Raw genomic sequence first — 19579 nt, 5'->3', positions numbered from 1 at the left:
GTCGTCTGAACAAGTTTCATCAAGTTGTTTTATCCGCAGCACCGTCTGACTCCTGTATCAGTCTCTATAGGTCAAGACATCATACCGCCATGAGATTTGCTCCATAATGGAGGCATTCGAGGTTTGTGAGGCTAATGGCCTCCTGTTTCTCGAGGTATCTTTTGTTGTTTCTTTTTGTTTGGTTGGTTTTAGCTGAATAGAGGTTCTTTGAATACATACCGTTGAGATGAAGGTTTGTCCTTCCTGCAGTTCATCGGCAAACGTCGTAAGTCGGACTTCATATGTCCTGACCGACACGTGGCAGGAAAACGTAACTTGTGTGTAGCTCGTCTTGTTGGCGATACTCCGGGCGTCGTTCTTAACTCATAACCTTCTCATCGCGTATGAACCTTGTCGCCATCAGCTGGTGTTGTTTCTCACAAAATCGTCATTCCTGTCTCCGCTTCTGCAACCGAAAAAAACACACGGAAGTTCAACATTCGTTCATCAGGACAGAACTTTGCGGCAAAAAGGCCATTTTGCTGCATTGTAGGAAAGCTTAGTTAGCTCGCAGGACATTAGTTCTTTAGCAGGTAAAGCTCAAGAGTTGATTAAAATGGAGTTACAAGTTTTTCGATGTGCAAGGTGGCCATGCAAGAGTCTTTCACTATAACTTGACCCTGTAGAACGATTTTAGTCGATTCTATAGTGTATACTTCCAACTGGATCCGTTTTTTTGCCTCCATCAGCTCCATAAAATAGTTTTCTCATCATCAAATCTCAACGTCGAACATGTCTCTCCCAAGGGACAGTACTGGTCGTTATTCGACCTCGGCATCAAGCTCATCGTCGCCACTAGTGCCAGTACCCATCCGAGTGCCATCGAGCTCAAATATCAACATTAGTGGGTCCAACTCTGAAAAGGGAGCAATCGCCATACCACGATCTCGTATCGACGGAAGCTTGCTATCCCACTATAGAACACAGCAACGAACCTTCGATAGTCTACCGCCATCATTCCAGTCCCAAACTTCCTTCTCATCGGAAAACTTGGATGATGATCAGGATGTGTCGTATGCTCCTTCATACTCGAGCGATGTCGCTCCACCACCGTCATATCGATCTGTTGGTCTGGCTCCAATGCAAATGGCTGCTGCCATCGCATTGAATAATAAACGGTTGGTATTGTCTACTGAAGTCAGGAAGGAACTCAGGTTTTATCTCAACGGGACATTGACTATACAACCCAATCCAAATCCTGATGAAAAGCTGATCGAGTACGTCAGACGCATGGGATTTACTGGAACCAAGTTGGGCTGTGCTGAAGGTGTGTGTTTTTGTTAGTGATCGATTCCACTGTGCTGTCTTGAGTAAGCACGTGCTGAGACATCATCAATTCAACTAGGTGGCTGCGGCTCATGTACAGTAGTCGTATCTGCATTCGATCATGCGACACGTTCAGTCAAGTACGTGTTTACTGGTCAGCACGGCATTGTTCTCCGCAAAACATAGTGTGTGTACCTGAGATGTTTGTGCTAACCAATAACATCGCTTGATTAGTACTTATGCAGTAAATTCCTGCTTGACTCCCGCAGTAGCTATGGAAGGAAAGCATGTTGTGACTGTAGAAGGACTTGGAACTTCAAAACAACCACATCCAGTACAAGAACGCATTGCCACCTCACATGGGTCACAATGTGGTTTCTGTACTCCAGGATTCGTCATGTCTTTATATTCAACACTTCAAAACAACCCAAATCCATCAGACGAGGACATAGAACATAGCTTCGATGGTAACTTGTGCCGATGCACAGGTTATCGTCCTATATTAGATGCCGCTAAAACCTTCTCCACTCGTAAATCGTGCTCCAGCTCGTGTGCTGTAGACGGTCAATGTCCACGAGGTGATGATGCTGAATGCCCAGATCATGACCATGAACCTGCAGACATTGAAGATCATATGACTTCATCGTCTGCATCATCACTTGCATCTGTCTCCTCTGGAGAAATCCCATTCCCACCATTATTAGCACAAACATATGCAGCAGATCCTCATCCACAATCATTCATGTTTGATAACGGCAAACTACAGTGGTACCATCCATCTAGCTTGAACGAAATGCTGGCCGTAATGGACGAATTCCCAAACGCCAAAATCGTAAATGGTAATACTGAAATAGGAATTGAGACTCGCTTCAAGAACTTGCAATATCCAGTCATGGTGTATCCTGCTGATATCTCGGAATTGAAGCAAGTAACAGAAACGGATAGGGGTGTAGCATTCGGAGGATGCATGACCTTGGCTACTCTCAACAAGCACCTGAAATCGTTAATATCACGTTTGCCAGCTGAAAAGTCAAAAGCCTTCAAGGCTATGTATGATAACTTGAAATTTTTTGCTGGTACTCAGATTCGTAATGTTGCTGCTTTAGCTGGAAATATCGTCACCGCATCACCAATATCTGATCTCAACCCTGTATTGGTGGCTGTTGGTGCTGTATTGCGTGTAAAGAGTTTGAAGGAAGGGTTACGAGAAATTCCAATGACGGAATTCTTCCTTAGCTACCGTAAAACTGCCATGAAACCTGGTGAAGTCGTCGTAGCAGTATTCGTACCATTTAGCACCGCCACGGATTATATTCGAGCATATAAACAAGCCAAACGAAAGGATGATGATATTGCAATCGTTACGGCTTGTTTACGTGCTACTGTGTCCCGCACCTCACGAGACTCCCGATATATAATATCAAAACCTCTCTTCGTATATGGTGGTGTGGGCCCAATAACCTCAGTTGCAGCAAACACAGCCGCTTTTGCGAATGGAGCAGAGTGGTCTGAAGCAACCATAAAAGAACTAGTAAAACGCGCTGAAGCGGAATTCAATCTTCCTGATAATGCACCTGGTGGTATGGTTGACTACCGAAAGTCATTATGTGCTGGCTTCATGAAGAAGTGGTGCCTTCACATAAATCGAGAGCTTGAAAAGACTGCTGGTCTGCATATATTGGATGCTCGTGAAGCAAGTGCCATTGAAGATACCCATCGTCCAGCTTCTACCGGCAAACAAGTAAGTATGCGTGATGAGAATGTGTAGGATGATGCCTATTGAAGAGAGCAATTGAAAGTTTACAACCGCTTATTAATAACCGAATCAATCATAAGCCGATGCCTTATTTTTCGCTGAGCTGTCCCCGTTTCTTGGATGAGACTTTGATTTTACTTGTTGTTAAATTAAATGCTAACTCCCAATTCCCGTTTCCAACTTTCAGGAATATGAGGAACCTCCAGAAAACGAAATTATTGGGGCCTCCACTATGCATTTATCTGCTCTCAAACAAGTTGTTGGTGAAGCAGTATATATTGACGATATGCCATTCTTTGCCAACGAGTGCTATGGTGCTGTAGTTTGCTCGACACAAGCACATGCCACCATAGAACACGTCGATGTAGCAGCAGCACTCGAATGCGAGGGCGTTCGTGGATACATCGATGCCAATGATATACCAGGCTATTCCGACGAGATGTATGACTCCCATCCTCCAGACTCGACCAAATTCCATTCACACAATCCAAATGTTATTGGTCCTGTCTTCAAAGGTTTGTTTCTCAAACATCGCATTAGAATGGTTTGAACTCAGTGTTTTTTTTGTTTGCGCTCGTCTAGATGAGGAACTATTCGCTACTCGCAAAGTATTGCATGTTGGACAATTGATTGGTCTGATTTGTGCCGACACAGAATCACAAGCTCGTCAAGCAGCTCGTCTTGTAAAGATAACATATAGGCCTTTACCAGCAATCATCACCATCGAGCAAGCCATGGAAGCCAAATCCTTCTTCCCACATCCAAAAGGTCTGAAATTAGGTGCTTATGCTAGTGAAAACGATGTGATAATCCCACTATCAGCAGCCACTCGTCATGTTGAAGGAACAGTCCGTATTGCAGCACAAGAGCACTTTTATCTTGAAACACAAGCTTCACTTGTCGTTCCTGGACGGGAAGACGGTGAAATGGAAGTGTTTGCATCTACTCAAAATCCATCTGAAACCCAACATATCGTAGCTCATGTGATGGGTGTTCAATCCAACAAGGTCATTGTACGAGTGAAACGAATGGGTGGAGGATTTGGTGGAAAGGAGTCTCGATCAGTATTCCTCTCTGCTGCTCTGGCTGTAGCTGCTCGTAAACTTCGTAGGCCTGTAAGGTGTATGTTGACTCGAGAAGAAGACATGTCTCTCTCTGGTATGCGACATCCCTTCTTGGGCAAGTATAAAGTAGGCTTTACAGAGACTGGTAAATTGGTATCTCTTGAATTGGACATGTACTCTAATGGAGGTTACTCGTTGGACTTGTCGTTGGCCATATTGGAACGAGCTATCACCCACTCAGATTCTACATATAAGCTTCCGAACGTAAACATTAAAGGATTGGTATGCAAAACCAACTTGCCAACAAATACTGCCTTCCGAGGATTTGGTGGTCCACAAGGGCTGATGATGGCCGAAACGTATATTACTCATGTGGCACATGCGCTCAACAAACCTCCTGAAGAAATCAGGGTAAGAAGATATCGCTATTCCTTGTTTTTTGCATTTATGCAATGACAATCAGAATTTTGACATCATTTTTTTCTTTCTGTATTAGCAAATCAACTTCTACCACAACTTGGAATTGACTCACTTCCGACAACAACTCGAAGACTTCTTCATTGATCGAGTCTGGTATGAGTTGATTGCCACATCCAACTTTTACCACCGATATGCTCTCGTCCAATCCTTCAACGCAGCCAACAAGTACAAAAAACGTGGCATAATCCTGTTGCCAACCAAGTTTGGTATATCCTTTACAGCTCGACATCTCAACCAAGCAGGTGCACTCGTACACATCTATAATGACGGCTCTGTATTGGCTACACATGGTGGTACCGAGATGGGTCAAGGTCTACACACCAAGATGGTACAAATTGTCTGCTCTGCCTTTGGTGTCGGCGTTGACAAGGTCCATCTACGAGAAACCAGCACTGAAACCGTACCAAACACTTCGGCAACCGCAGCGTCTGTATCTTCAGATATGAATGGTGCAGCGTTGTTGGATGCATGTAATCAGATAAATGCTCGTCTTAAACCACTTCAAGAAGCTAGTCCTGACTTGTCATGGGAGGCTCTAATTAAGAAGGCTTACTTTGATCGTGTGGATTTGTCGGCTCGTGGATTCTTCAAGACTCCAGATCTTACATATGACTTTGCCACAAACACTGGACGTATGTTCTCCTACTTTACATATGGTGCTGCCTGTTGTGAAGTAGAAGTCGATACTCTTACAGGTGATCACGTAGTCCTACGAGCTGACGTCGTAATGGATATTGGCCGATCTATGAATCCAGCTATAGATATAGGTCAAATCGAAGGTGCTTTTGCTCAAGGACAGGGCTGGAGCACACTCGAAGAACCACTCGTAAACCCCTCTACAGGTGTATTATTGACTCGAGGTCCAGGAGCTTATAAGATCCCATCTTTACGTGATATTCCAGCAGACTTCCGTATCCGTATAGTCAAAGGATCTCGAAACGTCCGTGCAGTACACTCTTCCAAGGCTGTGGGTGAACCACCTCTATTCTTGGGTTCTAGTGTCTACTTTGCTATACGTGAAGCCATCAAAGCTGCACGCAAGGAGAATGGTCTTTCCGATGACTGGTTCCATCTTCCTGTTCCTGCAACTGCGGAACGTATATGTAATGCTATTGGTGGTGTAGACGAATCTCGCATCGACACCAAAGTAAAGTGGGGAGTTGTTGCCTAAGCAGTGAGAGTAGTAGTTGTGGTTGCTTTGATTAAATGGATATTGGTAGAGTTGTGGTTTGCATCATATAATGTCGTGTGGTAAAGAAGGAAGTGGATTTAAGGAAAAGTAGACATACACAAATCAAAAAACTTTGTATAACAAATAAGGAATCTCTCTTCTCATTTTATAAATGATTCATATTGAATTGATGTGATCGTGTTCAAGTTTGGGCTGGTTGTGATTTGAAACTTCTCGAAATACGAAGTTTTCAGATCTTCAAATTCACATCGATACCATGAAGCTTACAATATTTGTCGTTGGACCGACGCAAAGCGGCAAGACGGCCATCGCGAATATACTCGCAGATTTACTCGAATCGACATCGGCTCAGTACTATCCGACACAAGGAGTGAGGTAGATTGAAGTGACAACATTTGTTTACATCACAGAGGAAGTACTAAATTTGCTTTCGATCTCTACTCTAGAATACTGGAAATCGAGAAATCCATAACCGTTCTTGATGGCAAGAAGGGAAGGGCGAGAGAAGAAAACATTCAAGGTATTTTGTTGATTGTTGGACATCTCGAAGAAACGACAAGGACCTGATTGTTGATTCTCCTTTCTGAATTATTAGTTGAATTGTGGGATACGAGCAGTGATGAAAAGTTAGTACCGTCTAGATCTAGTTGCATCATCCTTGTGAACCTGTGACGATTTTCAATTTTTGTAAAGATCCATTGTCGGAGAGGACGGCCTTCACTACTAAAGTACTGGATCCTAAACTTACAAGTGCATTTATTTTGATTGGCAGGTTCTTGAAACACTGGGCGGCTCTCTCATCATCAGCTCACGGAGCTATATTCGTATATTCTTCAGAGTCGAGGAATGAAAGGGAATTAGAAAAATGGTAATCATCTGGAACCAAGAAATTTGAATTCAATTTGATCGAAAGTGCTACATCATCTTTAAAACAGGTCGAAGATGCTTGGACTTAAGGAAACTCAAATGCTGGTAATGGGACACCGAAATTCAGGGGTTGCGGCCGCCACCAAACCAAGACTAAGTAAACAATGTTGGCTTTACATACAAGAGCTATATTAATTCATCTCTGAACTAGATAAACCATTGTCAAAGGCACCATTTGTTGCAACATCACTTGAGGACCCAAACGTCATAAGGAATGCATTCGATACATTGCTTCAAAGCTGCGTTTCTGTCGTTAGCTCGGAGGAACGTTCGCTTCTTGGCGAAGCTAGTCTGTAAATTTGTAGACATTCATAGTGACGACACGTGTTAAATATCGACATTTTCAAAACAGACGGTTTGAGTAGTTTGAGTTCCTCGAACGCGTTAATTAAGCCGAGACACACGTAAGATTCGTATCGCTCTATCATCCGGATGCGATGAATCATGTCTTGTTTGTCAACGGTTTGTCAAAAATAGCCATGCTCGGATTCACGTCCAAAAATAACTTGAATCATAGCAACAAACACTCTTTCTCAAACGCATTTGACACATCGAGAGAACGAAGAAGATAAAGTACAGAGACATTGTAAGAGAATGCCCATTGTCAGGACTGTATCAAACAAAGCTGAAAGCATGATCATGCCAGCAAAGTCATCGTTGATTTCAGACGCAATTCAATCTCAGCTTCCAGATGGGTACTCGATCAGAAAATTACAGCTCGAGGATTACGATAAAGGACTCTTGAGTAATTTGGCTCAACTCTCTACTGTCGGTGATGCGTCAAAAGCTGCCTTTGAAGGTACGAGTATCAGACATTTCCATCTTCGAATTTGATGGTTTCTGGCTGTGTTTTCTTAAGTGGTCGGCCATATCTAACACTGAATTCGTAGAAATGTTTAACTACATGCAAGCACACAGTGATACCTACTATCCTATGGTGGTTGAAGAACTTGCTACAGGAAATATCGTTGGGTGTGTGAAACTTGTTGCTCAGTTTGGATGTATCCCCTTTTACTGATCAATTTGATTCCTAGATCTGGAACTGTATTCATTGAACGAAAGTTTCTTCATGGATGTGGCAAAGCTGCTCACATTGAAGGTGCGTGTGAAATGATCATCATGACAGGTCATCATGAGATCATACATTCATTCTAAGAAATTTGAAGAAGCGGAATACTCATTCATACCATCACAATCATCATCTATAGACGTCGTAGTCAGCTCAAGCATGCGTGGGAAATCACTCGGAAAGCATATCATCGAGACTCTCAAAAATATCTCAAAAGAATCAGGGTGCTACAAAGTCATTCTGGATTGCGCTGAACACAATGTTGCCTTTTATGAGAAATGTGGGTTTTCTATGAAGGGATCTCAAATGGCCTGTTACTTTGATCACTGAAATGATGCAGCAAACAGGTTGAAGGGTGTAATAATGGTGGCTATTTTATTATTATTTTTACCAAATATAAGGCAGACAATTCAAAGATCTCCCCTCCTGGACGTCAGTTTCAAGAGGGATTCTCTCGTTTCCTCCGTACACCTTCGATGGACTTCAGTTATTTTGTTTCAATAACACGGCAGCCTTTTGTACGAAGTCACACTCAAGCTCAAACCGCAAGACTGGGTACACTATACGATTGGCAGAACCAAATCGAAATTGCATGTTGGACGGCCAACAAGTGTGCACTTGCAGTAGTATTTTCCAAGCCTCTTATGCCTACCAGAGACCCGGAACTGGTAGAAATCCAATTTTTGCTGGTATTTGATTCGAGAGAGTCATAAAGCTGGCGGCACTTTGGCGGCAGTTTGAAATTTTTTGCACAGAAATACCTTTTACAAGCTGAAATCGCACAAAAATATGATCCTTACTTCCAAATTGATTTCAAAAGGCTTGCTTCTCTTCTTTGCACAACATGCTATGGTATTGGCTTTTGAAATGATTCACAAACGTAGATCAGATGAACGGGTTGCAAAGCATTGCGCCAAAACAGACTGTGAGAAAGTACCAACTTTGTTGCTGACTTGCAAGACCCGAGACTGCCCTTCAGTACACGTTGAATGGCGAATTGATTCAAGTTGTATATATTCCGATGAGAATATACATCCTCTCTCGATATTTTGAAGGTTAACAATTCGAGCAAACAAAGACCTTCCACTGGACGACAAAGTCATAATATACATCTCCTGCTTTATTTGAAAGATTATAGGCCCTTCTATGGATGTGATGCAAACCCTTTTCATTCAGTCAAGAAGACACGTTCCTTGACAAACCTCTCAACTGCCTCTACTATTGCTGTTTCGCCCTTAAGTTCTTTGCGGACATCTTCACTGACGGCGGCCTGTAGACAAAGAAGGTTTCAGATTTAACATCCGAAACAAGCCACATTCATGGAGCATTGCATACCTGATACGAAAGCCTAATACGATTCTTGACAGTATCAATACACCTTCCCAAATCAGTGAAGATCAGAGACTGGGTGTGTCGTTTCAAATCAGGTGGGTAATCAGGACTATACATGAAGAGGGCAAGCTGTGTAGCAATCAAGGCCAGACCTTGAGTCAAGACACCAGCCCGTTGACATTCACCTCCAAGGTTGCCTTCATTTACTTTATATTCCATCAATACTGCTAAGATTTCCATGAAGGTTCCTATTCCTACACCGTTGCTACCATCAATCAAGTCTGGAGGGATTACTTGCTTTGAGTAGTCCCATTCAGCTTGCGAGTCAATACTATACAGGACGGATGTGGTGTCTGTTGAGGCTGCTAGAGCAGATATGGCATAGTAGGATATTAGGACATATTCGTTATAGACGTCGTTTACAAGTTGCCGGATCGGGAGATTTGGTATGGCAGCATCTTGAGCATCCTTCTCAGATTCTTCTACTGAGATGGCAACTGTATGTGAGGCTACTAGTTTACGATGATTGAATCGCCATAATACTGTTGGTAGTAGCTCTAAAACCGCTTGCTGATATTGGTCTACTATAGTTTTTACCATAGCAAGCGATTGAGCATCACGAGACCTGGCTTGCATGGCTTCAGTGGCAACTCGACGTAAATCTACAGAGTATACAGTCAAAGCCCAAAAGAAGCGCACTACATGTCGTGTTTCTTGGACATTAGCCAACGTGATCTGATCATTTGGCCCGCCAGGAGCCAAAGCATGAGCAAATTGAGCCCTATAGTGATTGGCAAAGACTGCCACACTTTGTACAAAGTCCAGACTTTCAGACAAATGCATAACACATTCAGCCATTATAGTCAACATCGACAACCAAGTTTGATGCCACAAGTTGAGTCGAGCACCTGTATACGGACGCACTGACCCTTCCTCCAAACGAGGAGTGAAGGCATTATTGGTGAAAGCCGCCAAAACACCATGTCCTGCTAATCTTTCAGCTGCTGGTGGGCATTGGGACAATGTCGATAGACAGCATAATATGGTTTCTATACCCACTGGTTGCTGGTCTGCCGGACATGACAATATCACAACCAGAGCTTGCAACAATTTAGGTATGACTTGGCATCGTTCTAATATAGTAACCATTACGGTTGGATTATTTTGCAGGTGTCGTACTAATTCCGAGACTAGAGATAGCGTCAGATTTAATTCCTTTGTATGAGATGCGTCGAGATCTTTCCCAGTATCTAATAAATCTGGGATTAGTCCTGGAAAGCTTTACATCCATAAAAAGAGGGTCCTGATTACATCAACGCAATCATCGGCATACCTTTTTCAGCCACCAGACCTGCAAGCAAGGCACTCGAATTATTACAAGCCATCGTCATCAATCCATTCAGAATGACTTCAGCACGACTAGCATGTCGAGCATCCAATTTTATAAGTCTCGTCACATCAGTCAAAGCTTGGACGGCTCGCAATATAGAAGATAGTAAGATGGTTTGCAATCTCAACCCATATCCATCCTCGACATCTAGTACACTGCCAGCACCATTCTCAACACTGGCCCATACTTGACTTAACTGATCGAGAATTTCAACCATTTGCTGATGCATTGATCTAATGAGTTTGGCATCGGCGCCTGGCAGTGGTGACTTCATGGAAGAGAGTTTCGTATACGTAAGCTCAGACCATGAATCGACCAAGGCCAGCATCGTTTGTGACATGATGGTTCTATATATAACGTACGGGTACTCGGATCCAGAATACTCGAGTGTTTTGCGTGACATGTCATATACACTGCGACTCAAGACCTGCATACGCGACTCGTCTGTTTCACCAAACAGAGCTGGTAAACGAATGGTGGCCAGCTTTATAAGATTAGACCATGACTTCAACAATGTCAGCTGAGCATCCGTTACAGACCAATTATGATTCGCTACACATAATCGACCTAAAAAGTCATTTTTGGCTTCAGATGCTGTCAATTTTGCATCTAGTAGATCTAAATCAAACATATACGAGTCTCCTGGTTGCCATTGTGCATCCAGTTCGGGATGCCACGTCAAGAATCGAACGGCGGTTAGGTTTATAGAATGATTTGGGTAATGGTTTGCTTCGTGTAGTAGCTGTGACTGTAGTTCTGGATCAAATGCAAACGTCTCGAATGGCAGCGGTATGGTTAAATTTACAGGTGCAGCAGGTGGTTGAAGTATTGGTGGTCGTTCTTCCTTATCGGAACCTCTATTTATAGGGTGATGTGGAGTAACTAAAGGACGAGCTCCATAGGTGCTTATCAATATAGCCGAGACTTGTTGTGGGATGTTTAAGGGAGTTAACTGCAAGTCTCGAGATAGTGTCCTAACTATGTAGCTCTTCACCAATATACTGGCAGCATGACGTTTTACAGATGCATCTTCAGCTGATACCCATCGACTACCGACTCGTTGCAAAGTGGCTATTTGAACGCCTTCCACCATTGGAGTTGGTCGATGCTTGAGCAATTCCGTCAGTGGATGCCAGAATTCATCAAATTGTCTCTGTCGTAGCTTGTTGAGAAGTCCTTTATATTTGGCTCCGTCTTGCCACAAGCTTTCCATGAATGCCGACGCTGCCACAACAACTAGAGGACGTCTCTTCAAAAACGACTTCCAGTTCTGAAGCACAAACAGCAAGGCAAATATTGCTGTGTTTTCCTTGACGGTAAACTCATCTGTAGTTGGTTCGGCCCTTCTACTACTTCCAAAGACTGACGAAGTCCCATCTAAAACTTGATTTGGGGACGGTTCGAATTTACTGGCTTCAGCTTTTAGCAATAAGGAGCTTAAGGCTGGCTGAGATTGTACCACAGCTGTTATAAAGTCCCATATTGGAACTTGTATTTCTGGTCCATAAAAATCGTCTCCTAGAAACTGTACCAGCGCAGCTGATATATGTGGAGCATCCATTCCGAAATATCCCAAAAATGACGACTGCCCTGATTCTATAGACTTTGTTGCCACGCAAAGCAGCGTCAGGGCCTGGATAGCCAGGCTGGGTAATTCAGAGTCAATAAAGTATCGAGAATATAGACCAAGTTGGCGTACAGTGTCGGTAGACGTTCCACGACCTGTTTTATCAAGTAAATATAGTTCGAGAGGTGACAATGCGGTCACTTGTCGTTGCTGAGAGACATTGACTCGAAGTCTCAATAATGTTACTAGGAGGTTCAGCGACTCTCGAATCAAGATTCGGACGGCGTTTCCCTCCCGCAGACGCATACGATGATATATGTTGAATACAAGCTGATGGCCTCCCTGTATAATATTTAGCAATGGGCGTGTCACTCGGCCCTCACCGTCATTCAAAAACGTATCTGCAAGCTGTTGATAGATGCGAGACAAGTCACAATTGCCATTATTACTGGTCTTGGTAGCATAACCTCGTACATACGTCACATCTCTCAGGATGAGTGAGAAGATAGACACTACCCGTGCTCCGATCTCATACTTGTGGAGTGCCTTGGCATACCTCCAACTCGCATAAGTCGAATATATATCGGTACGTATAAAGTGGACACATGCAGTGACCAACTCTACTTGTCGAGTCGTCATTCCGTTGAGTTTACGAGAATGTGATGTTAATTCCGACACTAAATCCAAGAAGGCAATGGTTGTAGAGTATTTGCCTTCCTGCTTTTCTTGCGGTAGTACTACAGCTTGTACAAAGCCGCTAGAGGGCATGGATCCAACACTTGAATACCGTGGCATGAAAGGATCCTGTCGTAAGTGATTCCATACTGCGTCTGGATAATGAGGCAAGAGTTGTACTATACATTTTAGTGATGATGTGATGAGATCTGGTGATGGTTTGTTTGAAACGCATGATCGTGATAATATTCGGCATACAAAAGTGACTAGATCGTTTGGTGTCAATGATGGTCCTTGAGCTGGAAACTGGCAGAGATGTTCCATAAGCTTATCACTCAAGGATCCGCCATTTCCTGCAGCAAACATGGCAGACATCAAATCTATAATACTACGCACTAGTTCAATCGTTTCACTATCTAAGTCACGATCCGGTGTGTGGAGATATGAGTCTATCACCGAGATACACCAATGCCATCCAGATAATTCATACTGGAATTGCACCTGTAAATCTGAAGTGACCGATAAACGATAACCCATCGTGCCAGCTGGTATTACTATATTGAGAGCGGAGGAAGCAAAAGGTGTTGTTGGTAATGGTTGACCAAGTTTGACTTGATTGAAACCTCGTTGATTGGTCATGAATGGATCATATACAAGCACCCGATCATCAACAGATGCAGTGAATGTAGGAAGTGTTCTAAAATATCGGTATACATATGTAGCGGTGAGATTAGATGAAGCTAATGCCGTCAAGAATTTGATAACAGGCGAAGCTGTAAACGGGAAGCGTGATCGAGGCCAATCAATCATATCACGACGATCCTCGAATCGGTAGTCTTCTTCCCAGAATTGTTTACACAGGTCTGGTATACCAGCGACAATCGCAGACATCGCTTCCAGCATGATTTCAAGATGAGGCCTAATCGAATCTGGGACCGCTACCAGCAATAACATCAGCATACCCTTAATGACACATCTATATTCCAACCCTTCATCTTGACACAAAGGACCTTTCAGTAAATCAACCAGATATTGAAGAGCATTGGCGTGTGTGGCGATATTGAAGAATATACTGGGTACAAGAGTGGTGTCTTCATTGGGTCCATTGGGTCGTTTGGCAGTCATGACATCTACAAGAGTTTGATACGATGCCGATGCTTTTATAGGTTCTGCTATATGGAAGCCGTACGCTGCCCAAGCTAGTAAGACTGGTGCAGCATCATTAGCAAACATTTTCGATTGAGATTCTCGAGCCAATGGATTAGCTGCATTTTGTAGCAGCCTGGTGATTTGTACAAGCGCTGCTGGTGTTGATATAAGTGTATCGTTTTGTGGTGCGGCAAATACGTCTTCTCCAGTGACTCCCAAATTCAAGACTTCTTCCAGGTCCATGACCTCTATAGATATTACGACACATAACTCGCATACTTGATGGAGCAGCTTACTTCCTGCATCATCGAATAGTTGGCTACAGGCCTGTTTACGACCAAAATGAAGGTCTGTAAAGACTTCAATGGTTTTGACAGCATCTTGCGGTTCTGGTGGGTTATAAAACAAGTATACGAGTATATGTAACAACCCTTTTTGCTCTTTGAGGGCCTGTCTAGTCCACATGGCCGTTCGTTTCGGTATTGATTCTACTTGTTCAGATAGTTTGGCTTCGGTACTCATCTTGAATTGAGTCAAGACTCGACCTAAGATTTTATCATCGACGAGTCGTTCAACTGTTTCCAGAGCAGTTGCATGGTGCACGTGTGAATCGTTTTGACTAGCCTTAACCAAACCAGCTACGACGGCCAACACTTCGAGACGTTCGTCAAAGTAGAGTTCAGCTACTTTTTCCATCAGCTCGTCGTTATACTTTACGGTGCTCGTTTTTACACCAGGCCGTATACTGCCATGTGCACCATCTATTTCAGAGCGGACGTAGGACCTGACCATGGCCAAGGCTGATATTTCGTCTAATTTGAGGAGGGCAGACACACCAAATGCGAATTGAGCCTCTTCTTGTATGACTTTGGCTGTGGCTCCATCTAGTATAATGGGAGTCGCATCGGAAGCTACAGCAGCTAGTATCTGTGCTTTGGAGGCTGGGTTTGGTGGTGTAAACATATCGAGCAATAGTTTGTAGTGTTCGTATTCTGCATCCAAGAAATTCGCCATCTCCTGTTGACTGGCTAAATCTATTGATTCCAGTGCAGCATGCAGATCTCTCCATGTTCTAAAAGAGCAGTCGTTAAATTCAAGCCAAGAATCCCTTCTGACCGACAATCACTTTCTGTTAGAGCTGTTGCAAGCACTACCTTGCAAAGCGTGGTTTGGCATGCTGATGCACATTATGAATAGCAGTTGCCTTTCCTTTGGCAGCAGCACTTGGAGTTGCGAATGGATTCAACATCTATGAAATGTTGATGACTTCTGAGTTGACTGATTCAAGGGGAAAGAGACGTGACCTGATATTCAAATGTATCAGATGTACTTTGAATTTATATATAGAAGACTGATGCGGGGCCTGTTATAGCCAAACGTGCAAAGAAGATGCAAATGAAAGCTACAGTGATATTGGAAATGGAGAAGGAGTCAGTTCTACAACACTAAGCAACAACGATGCATTATTTTCTTACGTTTACAAAAGGCTCTGACTTCATAACCGAATCATATTTCAGGCTTTTCTGTAAATCTTCCCTCAACCTGTTTTGTGTTTCTGGGTGTGGAGCAGTTTTTGAACCGTTTCAGAGATAGACGAGCACCGATCCGACGAACAAAACGAATCCGCTTTCTTAGAATACGCGTTCCCATTGTCGCTGAAACGGCGTACGCGCAAGGCTCATACTTTCGAACTAGCAAGCTTTTATAGGAAAGAATGTGATTTATATGATACAAACTATATTCAGACAAGGATAGAAGCCGAGGAAGAGAGGATGGCAGCTTCCATGCGTCTGATGCGGACGTACTCTCCATTTGCCCGAAGCAATACAAAGAAGCCTACGACAATCAATATATACGATAAGAATTCATTTTGGCGAGCGATTTCTTCCTCATCCATGTCGTCAAGAGAGGAGGGATCGTAGAAATCAGATTCATCCTGCATAGCCTTATTCTTCAACAAGAATCCATATCGGATCAGCGTTATTCCAAGACCACTGCGAGATCCGCACTTTGCGGCGTGTGAAGTAGACATCAGCGAGGTCAAGAGGAATCCAATAAAGTCAAAGCTCATTGAGACCATCTGTACATTGAGAAAATTGAGTTATGGCTTTGAACGTTGCCACGGAAACATGTATGTGTGTGGGCTTTAAAGCGAATATAATGCATTCGGAATCTTCCAAAGTTGTGCACGTTCGGCATTGCATGCCAACGAATAACGAATACTTACAAGGTTGATGAAGAAGGCAAAGAAGTTGCCGACAGGCATTCCTGTTCAGCAAGAGTTCATGTAAGCAAAGGAAACTTGCATAATGATGAGATTCTGCAAAGCTTACCTTCGACCATGATACCATCGTCACCATATTCATGGCTCATGACAGTAGTGTCGAGATATGCTGGAGCAGGATCGAATGTAGCTTCGGCGTAGCTTGGAGGTTCGAATTCTTGGAATGCTTTCGATGGTGCATCTGGCTTTGCAGCGAGATTTGCTATGAAGAGTTTGTTGGGTTGTGTGAGAAGAAATTGACTTTTGAAGGCTTATGACAACAACAACAGTGCGGAGGATCTGTCAGGATACGGGATATACTTGTGGTACCCCTAAAATCTGCTCTTTATGTAATCTGAAACATACCAAAAACACCATCGTTTTCTGTTATTCGTTGATGTGGGGCTGATGAAGTGGAGGCTTCTTCAGTAGAGGTGCGAAATAAGACGGTAGTTTCATCGTTGGATTCGTTCTCAAGAGACTGCTCTGTGGAAGCAACCTAGTTTGAATATTAGGCATTAGCTATCTTTGCATATTTCAACCATATGAACCAGAGCACCCACTGCGGTATATTGTTGGCTCATTGCTATAGGACGGGTGGAAGACAGTGCTATGATGGTTGCCTAGGGAGCTACACTAATTACCGAGGTCTCCTTCTGTTTCAGAATATGCTGTGTGAGTAGTGACTTCAACGACACGTCGCTTGGCAAGCGAGGATTAGGGTTATTAGTAAGAAGAACCTTCGAGCCTTCGAGCGGTTCAATCGCGTCGAAGAAGAGTGATTTTTGTAATGCAGATGCAATCTGTTCTCGTCGCTCAAACGATGCCCTCGCCAAAGTGCCGCACGTTGATTGCAAAATTACAGATGTATGTTGTGAAGCGACGATGATCTACAAATGACTAAGGGTTACTATATGAACTATGCCGATATTTCTTTCTGTATTTCTAATAAATCGAGCTTCGTGCCTGCCAACTATGATCAAGCAACAAAAGAGCAGTCAGCAACGTTTTTGAATTCCTGCTTCAAACAGCACCCCTTTCTCACCATATCTAGCAGTACATTGACCTTGAACTTGAGTAGCTGATTCTCGGCCTCCAAGACACGATTCCTTTCCGCAAGTTGATCTACCATCTTGGCTGACTTTTCAGATGATCCGTCACCTAACAAAGTTTAAATAGCATGAGTACAAGTCGATCTATCATCTGTCACTAGGATATTGTAATGACGAGTATCGATTTTTTAATTGTTCCGGTAACATCGTCAGAACAAAGATCCCTCAAAACCCTTCATGGTCATGCGATTTGTTTGAACAACAAATGTGGAGGGAGTGGTCCACTTGCCATCATCAAACTTGCTTGATGCAGCCCCGTATTTACCTCGTTTCCATTGATGATCTTCATAGACAAGAACCGTCTCGCCCAATTTCAGTTTGACTGGTGGAGCGACATTCTCTGGTTCAAATTGGCGCAATCTTGGTGATTGATTACCCAGATTGAAGGAGTCAGACAGTCTTCTAGCGTGTTTCTTGACGTTCTCCCACGCCATTTCCCGTTTCCTTCTCGGCTCTTGTATGGATTTATATGGATTTGAGTGTTTGCGTCCGTATTGAAAAAGTTCAGACGTTTTTGAGAGTCGGTACGTCGAAGAGTCAGACAAAAGAGAGAGACACAGTTACATAAAATTCGAAATAGTTCCAAGTTTACACGGCGTGTGATTTGCCTGTGGTTTGGAATTTGGAAATCTATATTCCACCTCATATGTTCTCGCTCAGTTGGGTATGTTGCGAGGGTCATTAAGGGCGATCGTTTCGATGGTCGATAGTGTGACGCTTCAATAGCCGAGTATTCAGCCGCCGACTCTCAACGCACAGCTTCGGCTTGTGTTCAGCCAAGAAGTACGTGAGGTTCTGAAGTACTGAAGTACTAGAGTAAAAGTCTGGCGGCTAGTAAGCAGACATGTTTTATAAAAGACAACTAACGTCCAGTACAGTATAAAATCAGCAATCTGGTCTAGTAGTATTAGAGCACGTCTCCCATCTTCATACGAATGATAAGCTGGATCTAACAGTGATATACGGCCGGTGTCGATGTGTCGCTTGAGTTGCAACTTAAGCAAAGTATACGGGATTGCAAACTTTGGCCAATCATTCGAGCACAAGGCTGCTCAAATTGCGTGTGCATCTCTCGCTTCATCTTGTGACTCACACTATGGCTCGCGAAGTATTCGTTTACTTAGTCTGTTCGCAACATAAATAAGCTCCACAAACAACCAGCCAAAAGCACAACCAGCCAAAAGCGCTCCCGACTTGATATATCTAAGTTTCCGAGCAATGTGGGCCTATGCACTGAAAGAACTTGGTGCTCCAGAAGTCCTGAAAAAGATTGAAGTTGCTCAACCAAGCTTACGGGACGAAAATGATATTATCGTCAAAGTTCTCGCTGTTTCGTAAGTGGTTCCTTCTTTAAGCAGCTTAAATCATGCAATTTGCATCGCGGTTCGCTTTGGAACAAGTTTGGCCATCAACATCAACACTTTTACTGACCTTTTTTGTCATTCCGAACCACCAGAGTCAACCCAGTGGATACCAAGAGACGAAAGAGTCATCCTGGTGTTCCTACTGCCATCCCTGATGCTCCACGTGTATTAGGATATGACGCTTCCGGGGTGGTCACTGCAGTTGGTGCAAATGGTGAAAACTCGGGATTGTGCTTCACCCTTAAAATGTAGTCTTTCGCTAAACACACTCTTCAATATAGTGACTCGTTTCAAAGTTGGTGATGAAGTCTACTATGCTGGTGACGTCACTCGAGCTGGAAGGTAAGACTTCTTGTCGAGCTGCCAAAACTCAATACTGGGTTTAACGACAAACGCACAATATTTAGCAACTCTGAATTCCATGCCGTCGATTCACGAATTGTTGGATTCAAGCCAAAAAGCATAACACATGCTCAAGCTGCTGCATACCCATTGGTTGCTTTAACAGGTAAAAACACAACAATAATAAGTTGCTCATTTACACTGTTTCAATTGTCTCTGTCTTATCAGCCTGGGAAGGAATATTCGAATCTCTTCGAATTCCAAAGTCGAGCTCGCCTTCTGCAAAGAGTCTATTGGTCATTGGTGGTGCCGGTACGCTAACAAAAATATTACACCTGTCCTTTTGTAACAAACCACTCAAACTGCTCGCATCTTTTCAAAAGGCGGAGTTGGATCACTCGTAATCCAACTAGCTAAAAAGGTCGCCGGATTGACAGTAGTAGCCACTGCTTCACGTCCCGAATCAGTTTCATGGTGTAAATCTCTGGGAGCGGATCATGTCATTTCTCATTCAGAAAAATTGATGCCACAATTGAAGGCAGCTGGATTCCCAGGTGGTGTGGATTATGTATACAATACTCAGGGAACTCCC

General features: G+C 43.4%; 6 protein-coding genes across 6 annotated transcripts; 3 read left to right on the top strand and 3 right to left on the bottom strand.

The window, feature by feature from the left end:
* Positions 1-771: 771 nt before the first annotated feature.
* Positions 772-5776, top strand: SmJEL517_g00330 (uncharacterized protein; the record flags this gene model as incomplete). The annotated part of the gene is made up of 6 exons (XM_031166260.1): positions 772-1306; positions 1385-1445; positions 1540-3046; positions 3249-3576; positions 3644-4536; positions 4622-5776. The coding sequence occupies 6 exons, from the start codon at positions 772-774 to the stop codon at positions 5774-5776; spliced, it is 4479 nt and encodes a 1492-aa protein (XP_031027810.1).
* Positions 5777-6053: 277 nt separating this feature from the next.
* Positions 6054-6469, top strand: SmJEL517_g00329 (uncharacterized protein; the record flags this gene model as incomplete). Its single annotated transcript, XM_031166259.1, has 3 exons — positions 6054-6172; positions 6244-6317; positions 6393-6469. The coding sequence occupies 3 exons, from the start codon at positions 6054-6056 to the stop codon at positions 6467-6469; spliced, it is 270 nt and encodes an 89-aa protein (XP_031028047.1).
* Positions 6470-7318: 849 nt separating this feature from the next.
* SmJEL517_g00328 (uncharacterized protein) lies at positions 7319-8123 on the top strand (the record flags this gene model as incomplete). The annotated part of the gene is made up of 4 exons (XM_031166258.1): positions 7319-7523; positions 7615-7696; positions 7759-7823; positions 7933-8123. 4 exons carry the CDS (start codon positions 7319-7321, stop codon positions 8121-8123), a joined length of 543 nt encoding a protein of 180 aa, XP_031028046.1.
* Positions 8124-8961: 838 nt separating this feature from the next.
* On the bottom strand, positions 8962-15155 carry SmJEL517_g00327 (uncharacterized protein; the record flags this gene model as incomplete). The annotated part of the gene is made up of 4 exons (XM_031166257.1): positions 8962-9063; positions 9129-10375; positions 10459-14978; positions 15061-15155. The coding sequence occupies 4 exons, from the start codon at positions 15153-15155 to the stop codon at positions 8962-8964; spliced, it is 5964 nt and encodes a 1987-aa protein (XP_031028048.1).
* Positions 15156-15647: 492 nt separating this feature from the next.
* SmJEL517_g00326 (uncharacterized protein) lies at positions 15648-16753 on the bottom strand (the record flags this gene model as incomplete). Its single annotated transcript, XM_031166256.1, has 5 exons — positions 15648-15986; positions 16134-16174; positions 16240-16392; positions 16536-16668; positions 16733-16753. The coding sequence occupies 5 exons, from the start codon at positions 16751-16753 to the stop codon at positions 15648-15650; spliced, it is 687 nt and encodes a 228-aa protein (XP_031027728.1).
* Positions 16754-17088: 335 nt separating this feature from the next.
* Positions 17089-17715, bottom strand: SmJEL517_g00325 (uncharacterized protein; the record flags this gene model as incomplete). Its single annotated transcript, XM_031166255.1, has 3 exons — positions 17089-17142; positions 17215-17330; positions 17547-17715. The coding sequence occupies 3 exons, from the start codon at positions 17713-17715 to the stop codon at positions 17089-17091; spliced, it is 339 nt and encodes a 112-aa protein (XP_031028050.1).
* Between the last annotated feature and the right edge of the window lie 1864 nt (positions 17716-19579).

This window comes from Synchytrium microbalum, assembly GCF_006535985.1.
Source record: "Synchytrium microbalum strain JEL517 chromosome Unknown SmJEL517_scf0001, whole genome shotgun sequence".
NCBI classification, from domain to species: domain Eukaryota; kingdom Fungi; phylum Chytridiomycota; class Chytridiomycetes; order Synchytriales; family Synchytriaceae; genus Synchytrium; species Synchytrium microbalum.
Note: the sequence above shows the minus strand (reverse complement) of the source record. Positions and strands in the feature narration are given on the sequence as shown.